General features: G+C 43.6%; 1 protein-coding gene across 2 annotated transcripts in view; it reads left to right on the forward strand.

Annotated features, from left to right (window-relative positions):
* The window catches only part of ABCA1 (ATP binding cassette subfamily A member 1), a 114,057-nt gene that overhangs the window by 25,724 nt on the left and 73,687 nt on the right, over positions 1-14,646 (forward strand). For both annotated transcript variants that reach the window (XM_073542685.1, XM_073542686.1), the window contains exon 3: positions 2,200-2,293. In XM_073542685.1, coding sequence (XP_073398786.1) covers positions 2,200-2,293 — 94 coding nt within the window. The remainder of the gene's footprint in view (positions 1-2,199; positions 2,294-14,646) is intronic.

Genomic DNA, 14,646 nt, shown 5'->3' on the forward strand with positions numbered 1-14,646 from the left:
CCAACAAGATTGTCGTTTGTGACAAAATAACCTTTGTAATTTGGACACTGGTTAATATTCACAACAGCTCACACATACAGTCTATCTATTATGGAGAGTCTGTCTTCCAAACTGGTTGCATTATATGTATTATCTCAATATTATATGGGGCAAGTTTAAAGGGAATCCGTCAGCAGGCCTTTGCTATGTAGTCTGACAGCACCATGAGAAAAGGACAGAGACCCCAATTCCAGTGATGTATCACTTAGTTAGCTGGGTGCAGCAATTATGATAGAGCCACCATTTTGTCTGCTGTAGAGTGAGCAGAGCTCAAATGTTGAGCTGTGTATAACCCTACCTACACCACAGCTTTCTGTGTACAATGCATAGTGACAGAGAGCTGCTAATCGGTGCTGGGGGTGTGGTTGGACTACGCTGTTCGTGCTGCGTTGTCCTGTAATGATAATCTTTTCTAAGAAAATACTGGTTGTATTGGAACAGCAAAACAGCCCAATAAGTGACCCATCACTGTAATCAGAGTCTCTGCTCCTACATCATGGTGCTGTCAAATTGCATAGTCAAAGCCTGCTCCCTTTATGCTTGGCCAATAGAAATATGCAGTTAATAAACAAGTAGGCTGAATGACTCCTGCCTATGTCTAGCCCCACAAATCTTGTAAGCCTTCCTCATGTCATAGGACTTAAGGTTCATTTATACTGCACAATTATCTGGAGCCAGGTTTCTAAAAAGCGTCTGAAGGGTTAACAAGCGGCATGACAGCAGTTTTGAAAAAATGGAGGGGTGATGTTTCTTTTAATCGGTCTCCCTTTTGTTGGTTTTCCAATATATATGTTCTCCAAAGTCAGTTCAAAACAGAATAGGTCCCTATAAAATAAGTTTTATAAATTTCCTTGAAAAATCGCTGCTAAACTTTTAAACCTCCTAACAGCGTAAGAAAACAAAAGGTCTTTTCACAAATGGTGCTGTTGTAAAGTAGACGTATGGTAAATTTTATTTATTAATTATATGGTGTGGTATGACTATGTGGGTGAACGGTATAAACATTCAAAATTCCTTTTTTTTCAGTTGCTGTTAAATTCCTGTTATTTTTATAAAGAAATACAAAGCAACTGGACCAAAATTTACCACTATCATAAAGTATCATGTGTAACGTAAAAAGCTTCGAAGTGACAGGTTACAGATTTGAAAAATTTGGCCTAGTCATTAAGGGACTACCTTTGTAAAATCAGTAAATGTAAATGCATCCTTAGCTGGTGAAGCATATAAATGATTTTGAGGAGAAAAAGTAGCCTAGTAGTGGCCGGGGTGCAGTGTCGGACTGGGTTGCCAGTAACACCAACTCCAGGGTCCCACTTTTCAGCTACTTGAAAATATGACTTTATCCTCATTCACAAATTTCTACAGCAATAACCTGGGTTGATTGTCAAATAAATAAGATGCTGCCATTGTTTGCACATAATGATTCAAGTGTATTGTGCCAAATACTGCTCATATAAGAGGGGCCCACCAGAGGATTCTCCTGTTCTCCAGTGGGCCAGTCCAAGCCTGCCTGGGTGAATATTCCTGAATATTTATCCTATGTCTTTTATATTGTGTAAAGAAGAAAGAAAATGATTGAATTCTTGGCAAGATTATAGCACTTAGAATTGTAAAATGAGTTTAGAACAGCAAAATTGGAAATTGAGGAAGCGTAAAGAAAAATCTGTGACTGTGTACATGTCAGAAAAAATGCCTGCAGCTTTCTATGTAAGAAGCAAATCTGTGGTTACTCGGTTTATTAACATGTATTTAAGAGCCCACCTACCCTCTGGTTGCACCCCCGGACAATCAGCCCTTTCTCCAGAGCTATCTTGTGGATGACATATTTTATGGGCCCAACTGTGTTTCCAGGAGACTTTAGTAAGGCAAATGCAAAGTACAAGAAGAGGCCTGAAATGAAGTTGGCCGGAGCCCGGCATATGCAGAGTGCTTTTATTTTTCCTGAAAAGGTCCCCTAGAGAGATCAGACTAGCTCAGTTAACCTTCACATAGTTGACGAGATGCAGTTCTTGGAATTGAATTAAAGCGGGGCCCCTGTGCTGAATGATTTATGCCGTTCTTACACAATGTTGTTTAACATGTTCATATCCAACACACATTATAGTCATAATTACCTCTAGCTAAAAGCGAAGTAAATATGTATCTGATTTTTTTTTTCAGTTGCAGCTGCTGGTTGAAATAGCGTGGCCTCTCTTCATCTTCTTCATTCTGATCTCTGTACGACTTTCTTATCCGCCTTATGAACAACATGAATGTAAGTACAGCTCCGGATTCCTAGAAAAGTCATGGACATGCTTCTTTTTATCTCCTTCAAAGTCTAAGTCTCTGTTTTTATCTGTCTACCCATCAGGAGGAAATAATAAAGTGATTCTCTTGTAGTAAAGAAAGCCGTGTAGTAAAAGATTGCAAGCATTTAGTCAGTTAGCGCTATTCCGGCCTCAGTATGCTTCTTAGGGTACCGTTACACATAGCGATGCACCAGCGATCCCGACCACGATATGGATTGCTGGTGCATCGCTAAGTGGTCGCTAGTGAGCTGCCACACAGGCAGATCTCACCATCGACATAGCAGGGGTCAGGGGTCGCTACTTGCCTGTCAGACGCGGCGATCCTGACGTCCTCCGCCCGCGTACACGCGTCGCTCGTCGGCGCCACAGGAAGCCCAGCAGGAAGTGCCCGACGAGAAATGATCCAGGACCTTCTCGCGCGATCAGAGATAATCAGCGGGGGAGCCGGTCGGAGGTAAGTATCAGACATAGCGATATCGCTGCTGCGTCACAAAATCGGTGACTTCACAGCGATATTGCTAGCGTTATTGCAGTGTGTAACGGGGGCTTTACCTAGTGGTTAAGACACTTTGGTGGCCATCTTCCGTTACTGGGAGTCTAATCCATGCACTTTTGTGACATTTTTCCATATGTGACATTTTACCTTTAATTCCATGTAGTCAATTATTTCTCGGTTCTGGCGATTCTTAAAGCCCATTACCAATGATTGCCCATGATTTGCCCAACATCATGGTTCCACCAAGTAAACATGTCTGCCAGCCGCTGGTTTTTCACTTGTTCATCTTTTATGCAGACATGAAAATCATTGTTGTTGACAAGCTCATACTCGCTTATAAACCGGATTAATGAACTGTATAGCGACAAAATATCATAAGATATCATGTGTCCACACATACTGCCGATTATTAATCCTTGTGACCGGAAGGAAAAAAATCTAAAATTGCTATAACCTTGATCTGCACTCATTACAGGTTGACTCTCTGCCATTATAAAAATGCCTTTACAGGGAGTCTTCATTTTGAGCTGCATTCGTGCTTAGGTTCTATTCATATTAGTAAAGACTTTCAACATAGCATACAAGTTATCACTTAGCCATAGCATAGAGTATAACTTACTGATAGTGGGGTATGTCTGCTGGGACACTCACTAGATTCCGAGAACAGGGTTTTTGCAGAGTCATATTGTCACGACTCAGCTGTTGGGTGACCCAGAACCAGGGGTCCCTTCCCTGTCCCTAACATTAGGGGGCGTAGCTTGCCCTATTCCCTGGGATACCTCTGAAGGCGAAGATGCCAGGCCCTCCACCCTTGCCTTATCTCCTGAATCAGCCCTCTGTCTGTTCTCTTCCCCCACCCAGGGAAGAGAGGAGCTGCTGTGCACCGCAGTACACCAAACTGACGGACAAGGCAACACTAACAAGGGTAACTGAAAATACCGGGCATACAAATATTCACTCACTTATAGCAGAGGAATGCAACGTGGAGTGGAGATTGGGGAAAAATCAAAGTAAGAGGATGAAAGGGAATTATTACAGATAACTCCTCCAAACTCTCATATAAGCACCAAAACACATCTCCTCCAAGCCATGTAGCAGAAGCTAACTCTGACAATATGTTTCAATCAGGACCCAGATTATATAGGGGATAGAAGTGGCTAACCGTGCTCAGCTGAGAGCTCAGACTACCAGAGCTTCCAGCATGGACGATTAACCCCTGTTCTGCCCAAAAAAATTACCATCATTTCAAAAGAAGGTGAAGTGCTTCTTTACAGTGCAGAAGAAGGAGCAATCAGACGCTGCGGTCTTCTGGCTCCTCTCAGTTGCGGTAACCCAATGACACATATATTCAGTCTCGTGAATGGAGCAGAGAAGGAGCACATGCACCAGTGCTCCATTCATATTTATAGGACTGCCAGAAATAGCAAAGCACAGCGTTTGACTATCTCTGGCAGTCCAATAGACAGTGAATGGGACTGAGATGTACATGCTCATCCTCTATTCTACTCAGACTTCGCTCTGCAGATCCTTGTTGTTTAGATTGCTAGCAGTGCTAGCAATCTGACCCTCAGTGATTACTAACTTACAGTTGTGGCAAAAAGTATTGACACCCCTGCAATTCTGTCAGATAATACTCAGTTTCTTCCTGAAAATGATTGCAATCACAAATTCTTTGGTATTATTATCTTCATTTAATTTGTCTTAAATGAAAAAACACAAAAGAGAATGAAGCAAAAAGCAAAATATTGATCATATCACACAAAACTCCAAAAATGGGCCAGACAAAAGTATTGGCACCCTCAGCCTAATACTTGGTTGCACAACCTTTAGCCAAAGTAACTGCGACCAACCGCTTCCGGTAACCATCAATGAGTTTCTTAAAATGCTCTGCTGGAATTTTAGACCATTCTTCTTTGGCAAACTGCTCCAGGTCCCTGATATTTGAAGGGTGCCTTCTCCAAAGCGTTCGACTCCGCAACTGTGACGCCAGGCAGAGACCCTTACTGAACGCTGTGTCCTGTTAACAGTCACAGAGTGCAGCTGAAATACCACATGAAGTACGTACAGCGCAGCTCTGGCGGACGCCACTAACCAGCTTAAGCTTTGGCCTGGAAAGCGCATTAATGGCGCACGGCGTCGCTCTGACTGGTGCTGCTGAACGTGCGGTACCGTAGTGCCTGATGTAGCATGGCGCACACTGGCGCCAACATGTGAAAGGAGCTGGGAGCACTGCGGCTCTAGGCAGTGCCACTACTCACCGCTGACTCGTAATGCTAAACCCTACTAACATACGTATCAAAGGGAAGGGGTTTCATAATGAGTCAGTCAGCGGTTCACAAGCATCCATCATCACACATACCACTACAAATTACAGACTATACTAGCGCATGGCCAAGCGGCCATGCGAACCTTTTATAGCAGCATCCTTCCGGGACCTTCCTGATGGTCCAATCCGAGCTGGAGAAGGACCTGAGCGTGTGACCCCCGACCTCCAATGAGAGTTTGTCCCACGGGCATGCTCAGAAGGCTGCAAAAAGGACTTAGCCTCTGGAGCTGCTCGCTGCTGGCTAGTGCAGATTGCCAAAGCTGACCCAGAGGTGGCAGCAGTAACCAACCTGACAGCACTAGCCTGAGCAAGATGCTGGGAATGATGTCTTTGCTGAGCAGGCTCCTCTGAGGCTGGAGAGGATTGGGAGACCACAGAAGGCAAGGCCTGGGACTCTTGCTGTGGAGATGCAGGGACCTGACGCCTAACATCCCCTTTCCTATGGCTAGGAGTTCATTTATATTTTTAGCACAAAACCTTTAAAGATTAATTTGAGGAAAGTAAGCTTGCAGATTAAGTGAAAATGTACTATATAGTTCTTACATCCAAGCATGTTTTCACAGAGAAGTCTACGATTCACTAAATGACATGTTTCCACATGCTTTTATACTGTCTGAAATACAGGCTTTTCTAGAAAGAGGAACTATTCTAGGAAATCTGTGGCTTTTTGCATATGTGAATACTGTAAAAAATTGCTTTATTTTTCTGGAGCTGATTCCTTGGACTATGAAAGTTCTTTTATTTTTGCATTTTCTTCATTGTACAGTAGAGATTGCTGTTTCCTGTTGACTTTGGCAGAGAGCAGAGGTTTTAGAACACTAAACCTTGAAAAGGAATCAAAAAAGCACTGCCTGCTCCCTGTGTAACACAATAACCCAGTAGAAAAGTTTTATCTCATATAACCAGCTGCTGTGTACTATGTTCAAGGTTCACTGTTAAAGTCATCTGTATCCCCATCATTTTTGGCACTTTCGCCTTGTAAACATGGACTGTAGTCTTGTAGTCCAGTCTATGACGGTGGAGGCTCTACAGAAGAAAAGTAGTGTAGATGCTAGAAGACATATACAAAACATCAGAAAATACAGTGATCAAAATATACCCATATTTACTAGCCTTGGTTTCCTAAGATTCAGAATGGCTCAAAATACGCAAAACAGGTTGATATGTTTTGTGAGAAAAGATTCAGCATATAATGAAATTTATAGATTTGAAGCACTGATTATTCAGGGCTTAGTGGTAAAGATAAGTGAATCCAATTGATTCGAATAAAATTGGTGTAGAATTTTATGAAATTTACCAGTCCAAGAGAATTTGGACAATTTGTAATTCGAATTGCGCAAATTGCCCCTTTCTATTATACATATTGCTGAAAATTGCAAAAGTCACATTTTGCTAGCATTCTTTATTATAATGCCTTGCAGCTGTCAAATCACATGGAATAGCAGTTAATCAGGAATGACTATCATAGCCTATATAAAAGTCAAGGCAAGGAATGCAGCAGCCATTTTAAAGGGGTTTTCCCACGAACAAAAGTACATTTTAATCAATAGATCTTGAAATAATGAAAAGTTCCACAATTGGATGTTTTAAAATTAAATGTTCCTGTGCTGCAATAATAATATTAAATTTTATTTCTATAGCGCCGACATATTCCGCAGCACTTTACATTTCAGAGGGGATTTGTACAGACAATAGACATTACAGCATAACAATAATCACATAGATTATAACAATTACCGTATTTTTCGCTTTATAAGACGCTCCAGATTATAAGACGCACCACAAATTTTGAGGAGAAAAATAGGAAAAAACATTTTTTAATAAAATGGTGGTGCCTCTTATAATCCAGGTGTCTTATTGCTTACCGGGGGTGGTGGCTGCGGTGAAGCGGGGTCCCAGTGTCGCTGCTGGAGGAGGCAGGAGTGGGGTGATACTGCAGGCCGCAGGAAGGAATGAGAGGGTGCTCCGATGTGCAGCGCGCTGCCAGGGGGGCTCGTGATGCTACCAGGGGGCTCGTGCTGCTGCCAGGGGGGCTCGTGCTGCTACCAGTGGCTCGTGCTGCTACCAGGGGTCTGTGCTGCTACCAGGGGGGCTCGTGGTGCTACCAGGGGGGCTTGTGCTGCTACCAGGGGTCTGTGCTGCTACCAAGGGGGTTCGTGCTGCTACCAGGGGGGCTCGTGTTGCTGCCAGGGGTCTGTGCTGCTACCAGGGGGGCTTGTGCGGCTACCACAAGATTTCAGTCCCGAGATCACCATCAGCGCATGCGCCGTCCCCGGCGGCGGCCGCCATATTGCCGGAGCCAGCCAATACAGAGCGAACCGAGAGGGAGCCCCGGGGCTCTGGCCTGTCGCAAAATGTCGGCAGAGCCCCGGGATGGGAACCGGAGACACCGCTGGGCACGTGGAGACACGGCTGGGCACCCGGAGACACCCACAGCGCCGACGGACACCCGGAGACACCCGGACACCCCTGCGGCCTTCACCCGATAAGGTGCCGTATATACTTGAGTATAAATCGACCCGAGTATAAGCCGACCCCCCTAATTTTGCCACAAAAAACAGGGAAAACTTATTGACTCGAGTATAAGCCTAGGGTGGGAAATGCTCCATAGATTATTCCCCCATATGGTGTCCCCAGAAGAAGCTCCATAGATTATTCCCTATTGTTCCCTCATATGCTGACCCCAGAAGAAGCTCCATAGATTGTTCCCTATTGTTCCCTCATATGCTGACCCCAGAAGAAGCTCCAGATTATTCCCCCATATGCTGCCCCCATAAGAAGCTCCATAGATTGTTCCCCCATATGCTGACCCCAGAAGAAGCTCCATAGATTATTCCCCCATATGCTGCCCCCATGCTGCTGCTGCTGCATGTAAAAATAAAAAAAATGACATACTCACCTCTCCGTCGCTGGGTGTCAGGTGCCGGTGTCACTGCTGGCACCTGAGATACTCACGTGTCCTGCGTCCATGGCTGCTCACCGCTATCTGCCACGTCATCAGTCAGTGACGTTCAGACTGCAGGGGGCGCGGCGCGCACTAACCACATCACCGTGCCCTCTGCTGTCTGAAGTCACTGACCGATGACAGACAGCAGCAAGCAGCCATGGACGCAGGACAGGTGAGTATCGCTATACTTACCCGTCCTGACGCTGTGTCTTGAGCCCCCAGCTTCTCCCCGTGCTTTCTCTTCCTGCCTTCAGCGGTCATGTGGTACCGCTCATTAAAACTCATGAATATGCGCATATTCATGAGTTTTAATTAGCGGCACCACGTGACCGCTGAAGGCAAGAAGAGATAGCACGGGGAGAAGCTGGGGGCTCAAGACACAGCGTCAGGACGGGTAAGTATGACCTGACACCCTCGCCTCCCTCCCCCTCCGACCCCCTTTGTATATGACTCGAATATAAGACGAGAGGGGGACTTTCAGCCCAATTTTTTGGGCTGAAAATCTCGGCTTATATTCGAGTATATACGGTATATCCTCTTTGTAAGACACACCCCCATTTTCCCCCCAAGTTTGGGGGAAAAAAAGTGCGTCTTACAAAGCGGAAAATACGGTACCAAGAGGAATGAGGGCCCTGCTCGCAAGCTTACAGTCTATGAGGAAAGAGGTAGACACGAAAGGTGGGTGGTAACAGTTGCCCTGATTGTATGGGCCAGCCATAATGTTAAGTGTGTAGACACAGAGGGCTAATGGATGCATAAAGCATGTGGGAACATGATGCGGGGAACCTGGTTATGGTAAAACTTTTGGCTGTGCCACACAGGGATAGATTAGGTTAATGTGTTGAGGCGATAGGCCAGTCTGAATAAATGCATTTTCAGGGCACGCTTAAAATTGTAGGGATTGGGGACTAATCGTATTGACCTGGGAAGTGCATTCCAAAGATAATCTTATAAATGTGCCCCTGCTGTGTACTGGGTAATTTAAATACATCCAAATGTGGAAATTATTATTATTCCAATATCTTTTGATTAAAGTGAACTTCTTTCGTGGGAAAACCCCTTTATGGTGAATTAGGATAGTAAGAAGACATGAGAGCTCACAGTTCAGCAATAGAGATATGGAAAGATTACCCTACAGCATTGGACAATACTCAGACAATAATGTGGTGTACAACTGCAGTGCTGAAGAAGATGTTGTAGGCTGGAAATAGAAGAGACATTGAATTGATGATTGGAGTGGTTCCAGCAGCAATGACAGACTAATTGAGATTGATGAGTAATATAATGTAGCTGCCTATATGACAGTTACACATTTGTTTCATTCTTAATGCACTAGAAAACAGCAAGCCAGAACAATATTTTGTACCCAAAAAAATCTGACATGAGTGTCAAAGACGGTGTACTTATCACAAGTGACTCTACTGAGTTTGTGCATTCCTTGTGCTTTTTGAACTTGTACCTGCCTTGCGTTACTTAATATGTCATTTTTTGGAAAGAGGTTGAATTTTGTTAAATAGAAAAATACAGTAAATAAAAATGTAGACTACTGTAAATGCCCACCTATACTGCTGCCAGATTTTGCTTTTTGTTCTTGTACCTACATACCTAGCCTTTTTAGCTACTGTGTGTCTTTGGTAGGGGTTGAATAATTGGGGTTGATAAGATTGTCAAAAGTTAATCATAGTTTTATAGAAAATTTATGGTAAAAGAAAAAAGTTGCAATAGTAATAGACTGGGTATTGGAAAAGAAAAAAGCAATACCATGACTAAATGTTGGAGCCTTTAGCAGCATCAGAAGCACCACCACTGACAGCCACTGGGCAGTAGTACAACCAAATTCAGGTTACGTTCAGGGCATGTCTAATCTGGATCTCCCTGGGCTCCCATGACATTGTTATGTCATGTGAGCTGTGCATCAAATCTGTGGCCACTATTAGGCTCTCACTTCTCTCATTTGACAGTCATCCCAGAAATGTGAGGGCTGTGCAGCCTAATAGTAATTATTGATGGGCTGCAGTGCTCACCTTGCATAACAATGTCATGCGAGCCCTGAGAGACTCTATGGACAACCCCTTTAAAGTTAATCTGTTCAGTTCATGATGCTCTAAAACATTCTACCTGTGGATTTTTTTTATAGTGATCAGTGTGAAAAAATGATGAAGTATATTCATGTATTAATGTGATAATGTTTCTAATGACTGGTACAGCAAGTGGAGCAAAGGCTTCTATCTTACTTGATGATAAAATTGCTTCATTTCATTTGAGGCTACTCTGTTTGTTCAAATGTAAGGCTTTATCAGTTTCTAGTCACTCTGACCTGTGTCAGTAGATATCTGCTGTTTGTAGAGAAAAAAAATATTGATCAAGGTCCATTAGCATGGTTTATGTTACCAGTCTATGCAATAAAGTGCATGTCTGGTATCTTACACGGCCTCACTAGGAGTTAAAGAGAAGTACAAAGAGTACTAAAATAAATTAAAAAACCTTCACGCTTTCAATCCCAGGTTGATACAGAACAGGTGCTGTAGAGATCCTGGCAGTATTTACAGACTGGCATGTGACCACTGCAGTCAATCACTGACCTCAGTAGCCATGTACAAGTGCTGCTCACAAAATTAGAATATCATCAAAAAGTTAATTTATTTCAGTTCTTCAATTCAAAAAGTAAATCTCATATATTATATAGAGTCATTACAAACAGAGTGATCTATTTCAAGTGTTTATTTCTGTTAATGTTGATGATTATGGCTTACAGCCAATGAAAACCCAAAACTCATTATCTCAGTAAATTAGAATACTTTATAACACCAGCTTTAAAAATTATTTTAAAATCCAAAATGTTGGCCTACTGAAATGTATGTTCAGTAAATGCACTCAATACTTGGTCGGGGCTCCTTTTGCATCAATTACTGCATCAGTGCAGCGTGGCATGGAGGCGATCAGTGTCTGGCACTGCTGAGGTGTTATGAAAGCCCGGGTTGCTTTGATAGCAGCCTTCAGCTTGTCTGCATTGTTGGGTCTGCTGTCTCTCATCTTCCTCTTGACAATACCCCATAGATTCTCTATAGGGCTAAGGTCAGGTGAGTTTGCTGGCCAATCAAGCACATTGATATTGTTGTTTCTAAACCAGGTATTGGTACTTTTGGCAGTGTGGACAAGTGCCAAGTCCTGCTGGAGAATGAACTTTCCATCTCCAAAAAGCTTGTCGGCAGAGGGAAGCATGAAGTGCTCTAAAATTTCCTGGTAGACGATTGCGCTGACTTTGGACTTGATAAAACACAGTGGGCCTACACCAGCAGATGACATGGCTCCCCAAACCATCACTGATTGTAGAAACTTCACACTAGACCTCAAGCAGCTTGGATTGTGTGCCTTTCCACTCTTCCTCCAGACTTTGGGACCTTGATTTCCATAATCTAAAGTTTCCATACTCAGTGATGGTTTGGGGAGCCATGTCATCTGCTGGTGTAGGTCCCCTGTTTTTTTTTCTAGCCTTTTTAGTCATTTCTGTTGGAAAGTATGTAGCAGCTTAATAGCAGAATACACCTGTAGAATCATCAGGTCACTTCTTTTAAACCCCCTTGTGTCTTTAAAAACCTAAAACTAATTAAAACCAATCAAAAGACTAAACCTATTAACAACAAGTCATTTTCATTAGAAATGAATAAGAAGAGTCTTTCAAGTGTTTTATGAGCAATTTTCAGGCCCTTTTTGGAGCAAAGCCAGTCCAAAAGACCCCTGAAAACACTCTGAGTGCACATAGCCCTACTGCACCAACATTTGGTACATGAACCTGGTTTTGGTAATCTGTTCTGATCCGTGGTCTTTTCTTAGAAGTGTCCCACCAGTGACACCACATGTTCTGTAGGCTTTTGTCCCTCACATAGAGATAACTTGTGAATAATAAACATTTCTAGAACTTCTGAACCTGACTACAAATTTTCGCTGGCACAGTTTGCCATTAGAGTTATTTTTCCTGTTAGGATTTGTGCAGATGACTATATTTTCGGTCTGAGTGAAATGAAGGCATTGTACAGAAAGCCTACATTATTATATATAATATACTTTTATTTTATACTCACGTTATACATTTTACCTAGGGTTTCAAAGGATTTTAGTTTTTTATATTATTGAACCCTAATTGCATCCTTTTACTCTTTTATTAGGGATAAGAAATGAGTATTGATTAGTGTTAGGAAATGTGTACCGATTAGGTTAGGGATTAGGAAATGTGTAAAGATTAGTGTCAGGAAATAGATTAGGGTTAGGAAATGTGTACAGAGTAAGTCCGGGTTCACATGTCCATATAGTATAAATAACGGCCCTGATTGGATCTGCATTCAGCTGCATATCATAAATCGGACCAGACCAGTGCAATTTTTTTTTTTCACACAGAGTCGTTTTTTAGGGGAAAATTGCTGCTGTGTTACATAGGTAATATTGTCTCAGTATGCTGTTTGTTGTACATATGGACATAAAATACGACCATATGGGCCTGGCCTAAATTTGGAAATGTTATCGGATTAATACATGAAAGTATCATCAAGGCAGCAAGATTTTTCTCACCTGTGCAACACTACCGGTATGTAAATCCTGAAAACACGACGTGTTGGGGGGGCCGTGAGGACTGGAGTTTGGGACGGTCATGATGTCATCTTTACTGATGAGGAGTAGACTATCAGAATAGCAGCGCTGGAGCACAGGACGATTTCCAAGATAAATAGATCAGCAAGAAAAGTCACAGGACCCTGGTCTATTGGCCTTGTCGGTGGATGCCAGACCAGAGCCCTACGAATCTCCTCTCATCTGCCGGTATCCCTGGCACTTATTTGATTAGTAAAATGGCGCAATGTCATGCATATGTCATGCCGTAATATTATTATCACACCAGGTCTACATATTAGAAGAGGTGTCAGGAATGTTGCCAGGTAGGAGGAGGTTCTCAGGGCTCTGGTTTGGCAGCCAAGTACTACCAATGTGGCCACTTGACCTGGGTACTGCAATTAGTTTTGCTCAACTTTAAAATATGCTGCATTTTTGCTTTTTTAGAAATATCCTTTTTCACTGTTAACTTCTAAAGAACACTGGAAAATCCTACTCCCCAGGGGAACACTTGTAAAATAGGCAAATACCTCAATCTAAAAAAACTGACAGTAGTTACAGTGTGTGCAAGTGCAGCGGTCCACGCAGCTGCTATGAGTCCTGTGAGTCGGTGGTGGCGTCCCACCCGCCATTTCAACTTCAGCGATATCGACATCCTTGACTACGTAGTGCCTGCTGCCCTTCCTGAGATATGCTGGTGTAGGGTCGGTGGGCCGAGCTGGGGGGTGGTCCCTCGATATACCGTGCAGTGACGTACAGACAGAAGATGAGGCAGGTTGCGGGTGCAACAGGTCCAAGTTTATTTTCCACCGTCCGACTGACGGCCCTCACAGCACACCACAGTATCTTTCCCACGGCCCTCCGTGTTCAGGGCCACTTCACACACCGTACTTTACACCACGGACGTATTTATACGTACCGCCCCTTTTTCACTCTGTGATGTTCCTGTCAGCTCAGTCACTGTGGCCGCCTTAGGCCCGTACACCATCAGCACTTCACTGGTCAGCTTCGTCGATCCAAATATGGTGTCCTTCACCCCGTGCCTCGTCTATGCTGCGGTTCTTCCTGTCAGGACCACCCCCCTGACGTTCTCTCTCCTCAGTCCCCCTAGTTTGGTTCTCCTCACAGTGCACAAACTATCGTAGTCCTCCTGTCACTGGAGCTCCCCCTGGGGACTGGAACTTTCTGGAACCCTCCTTCAAATTTATACCTTTCCTGGTTCCCTGTAACTCCGCCCCCCATGACCAACGGTTTCCTAAGCCTTAAGCTGATGTCAAGTCCTTTGCTCACGCTCCTCCCTGCCCTCTAATGGTCAACCCAAGGTACTGCACGTCCACTACACTTTCTCAGCTGTTTCCCCACTGTAGTAACTGACACCTATCTAAACTGTGCAACCCTTCCTTCCTCTCTTCTGACAAGTCCATCCGTCCGTCAGGTCACCTTCCCTACACTGGCGCTTCAGAATGCTCACTGCAGAGACCGGAGCAATAGGGGAATGAGGAGAAGAGGTGAGTATTGTATGTTTTTTATAAATCAGTGAGTACATTGCAGCGACCATAATTCTGTAATGAGGGCTATGGGGAGTGCATTATACCGAATGTACTATGGGGAATGCATTATACTATAAGTACTATGGAGAGTGCATTATACTGTATGGAGGACTATAGGGAGCGCAATATACTATATGGAGTAATATGGAGTGCATTATACTGTATGGAGGACTATGGGGAGTGCAGTTTACTATATGGAGGACTATGAAGTGCATTATACTGTATGGACTATGGGGAGTGCATTATACTGTATGGCGGACTATGGGGTGTGTAGTATACTATATGGAGGACTAAGGGGTGCATTATACTATATAGAGGACTAAGGGGAGTGCATGATACTATATGGAAGGTTATGGGGTGCATTAAACTTATGGGAAACTATGGAGCCTATTATCCTA

Source organism: Dendrobates tinctorius, unplaced genomic scaffold (genome assembly GCF_039654945.1).
Source record: "Dendrobates tinctorius isolate UK_male_01 unplaced genomic scaffold, ASM3965494v1 ptg000128l, whole genome shotgun sequence".
In the NCBI taxonomy this organism is placed as follows: Eukaryota; Metazoa; Chordata; class Amphibia; order Anura; family Dendrobatidae; genus Dendrobates; species Dendrobates tinctorius.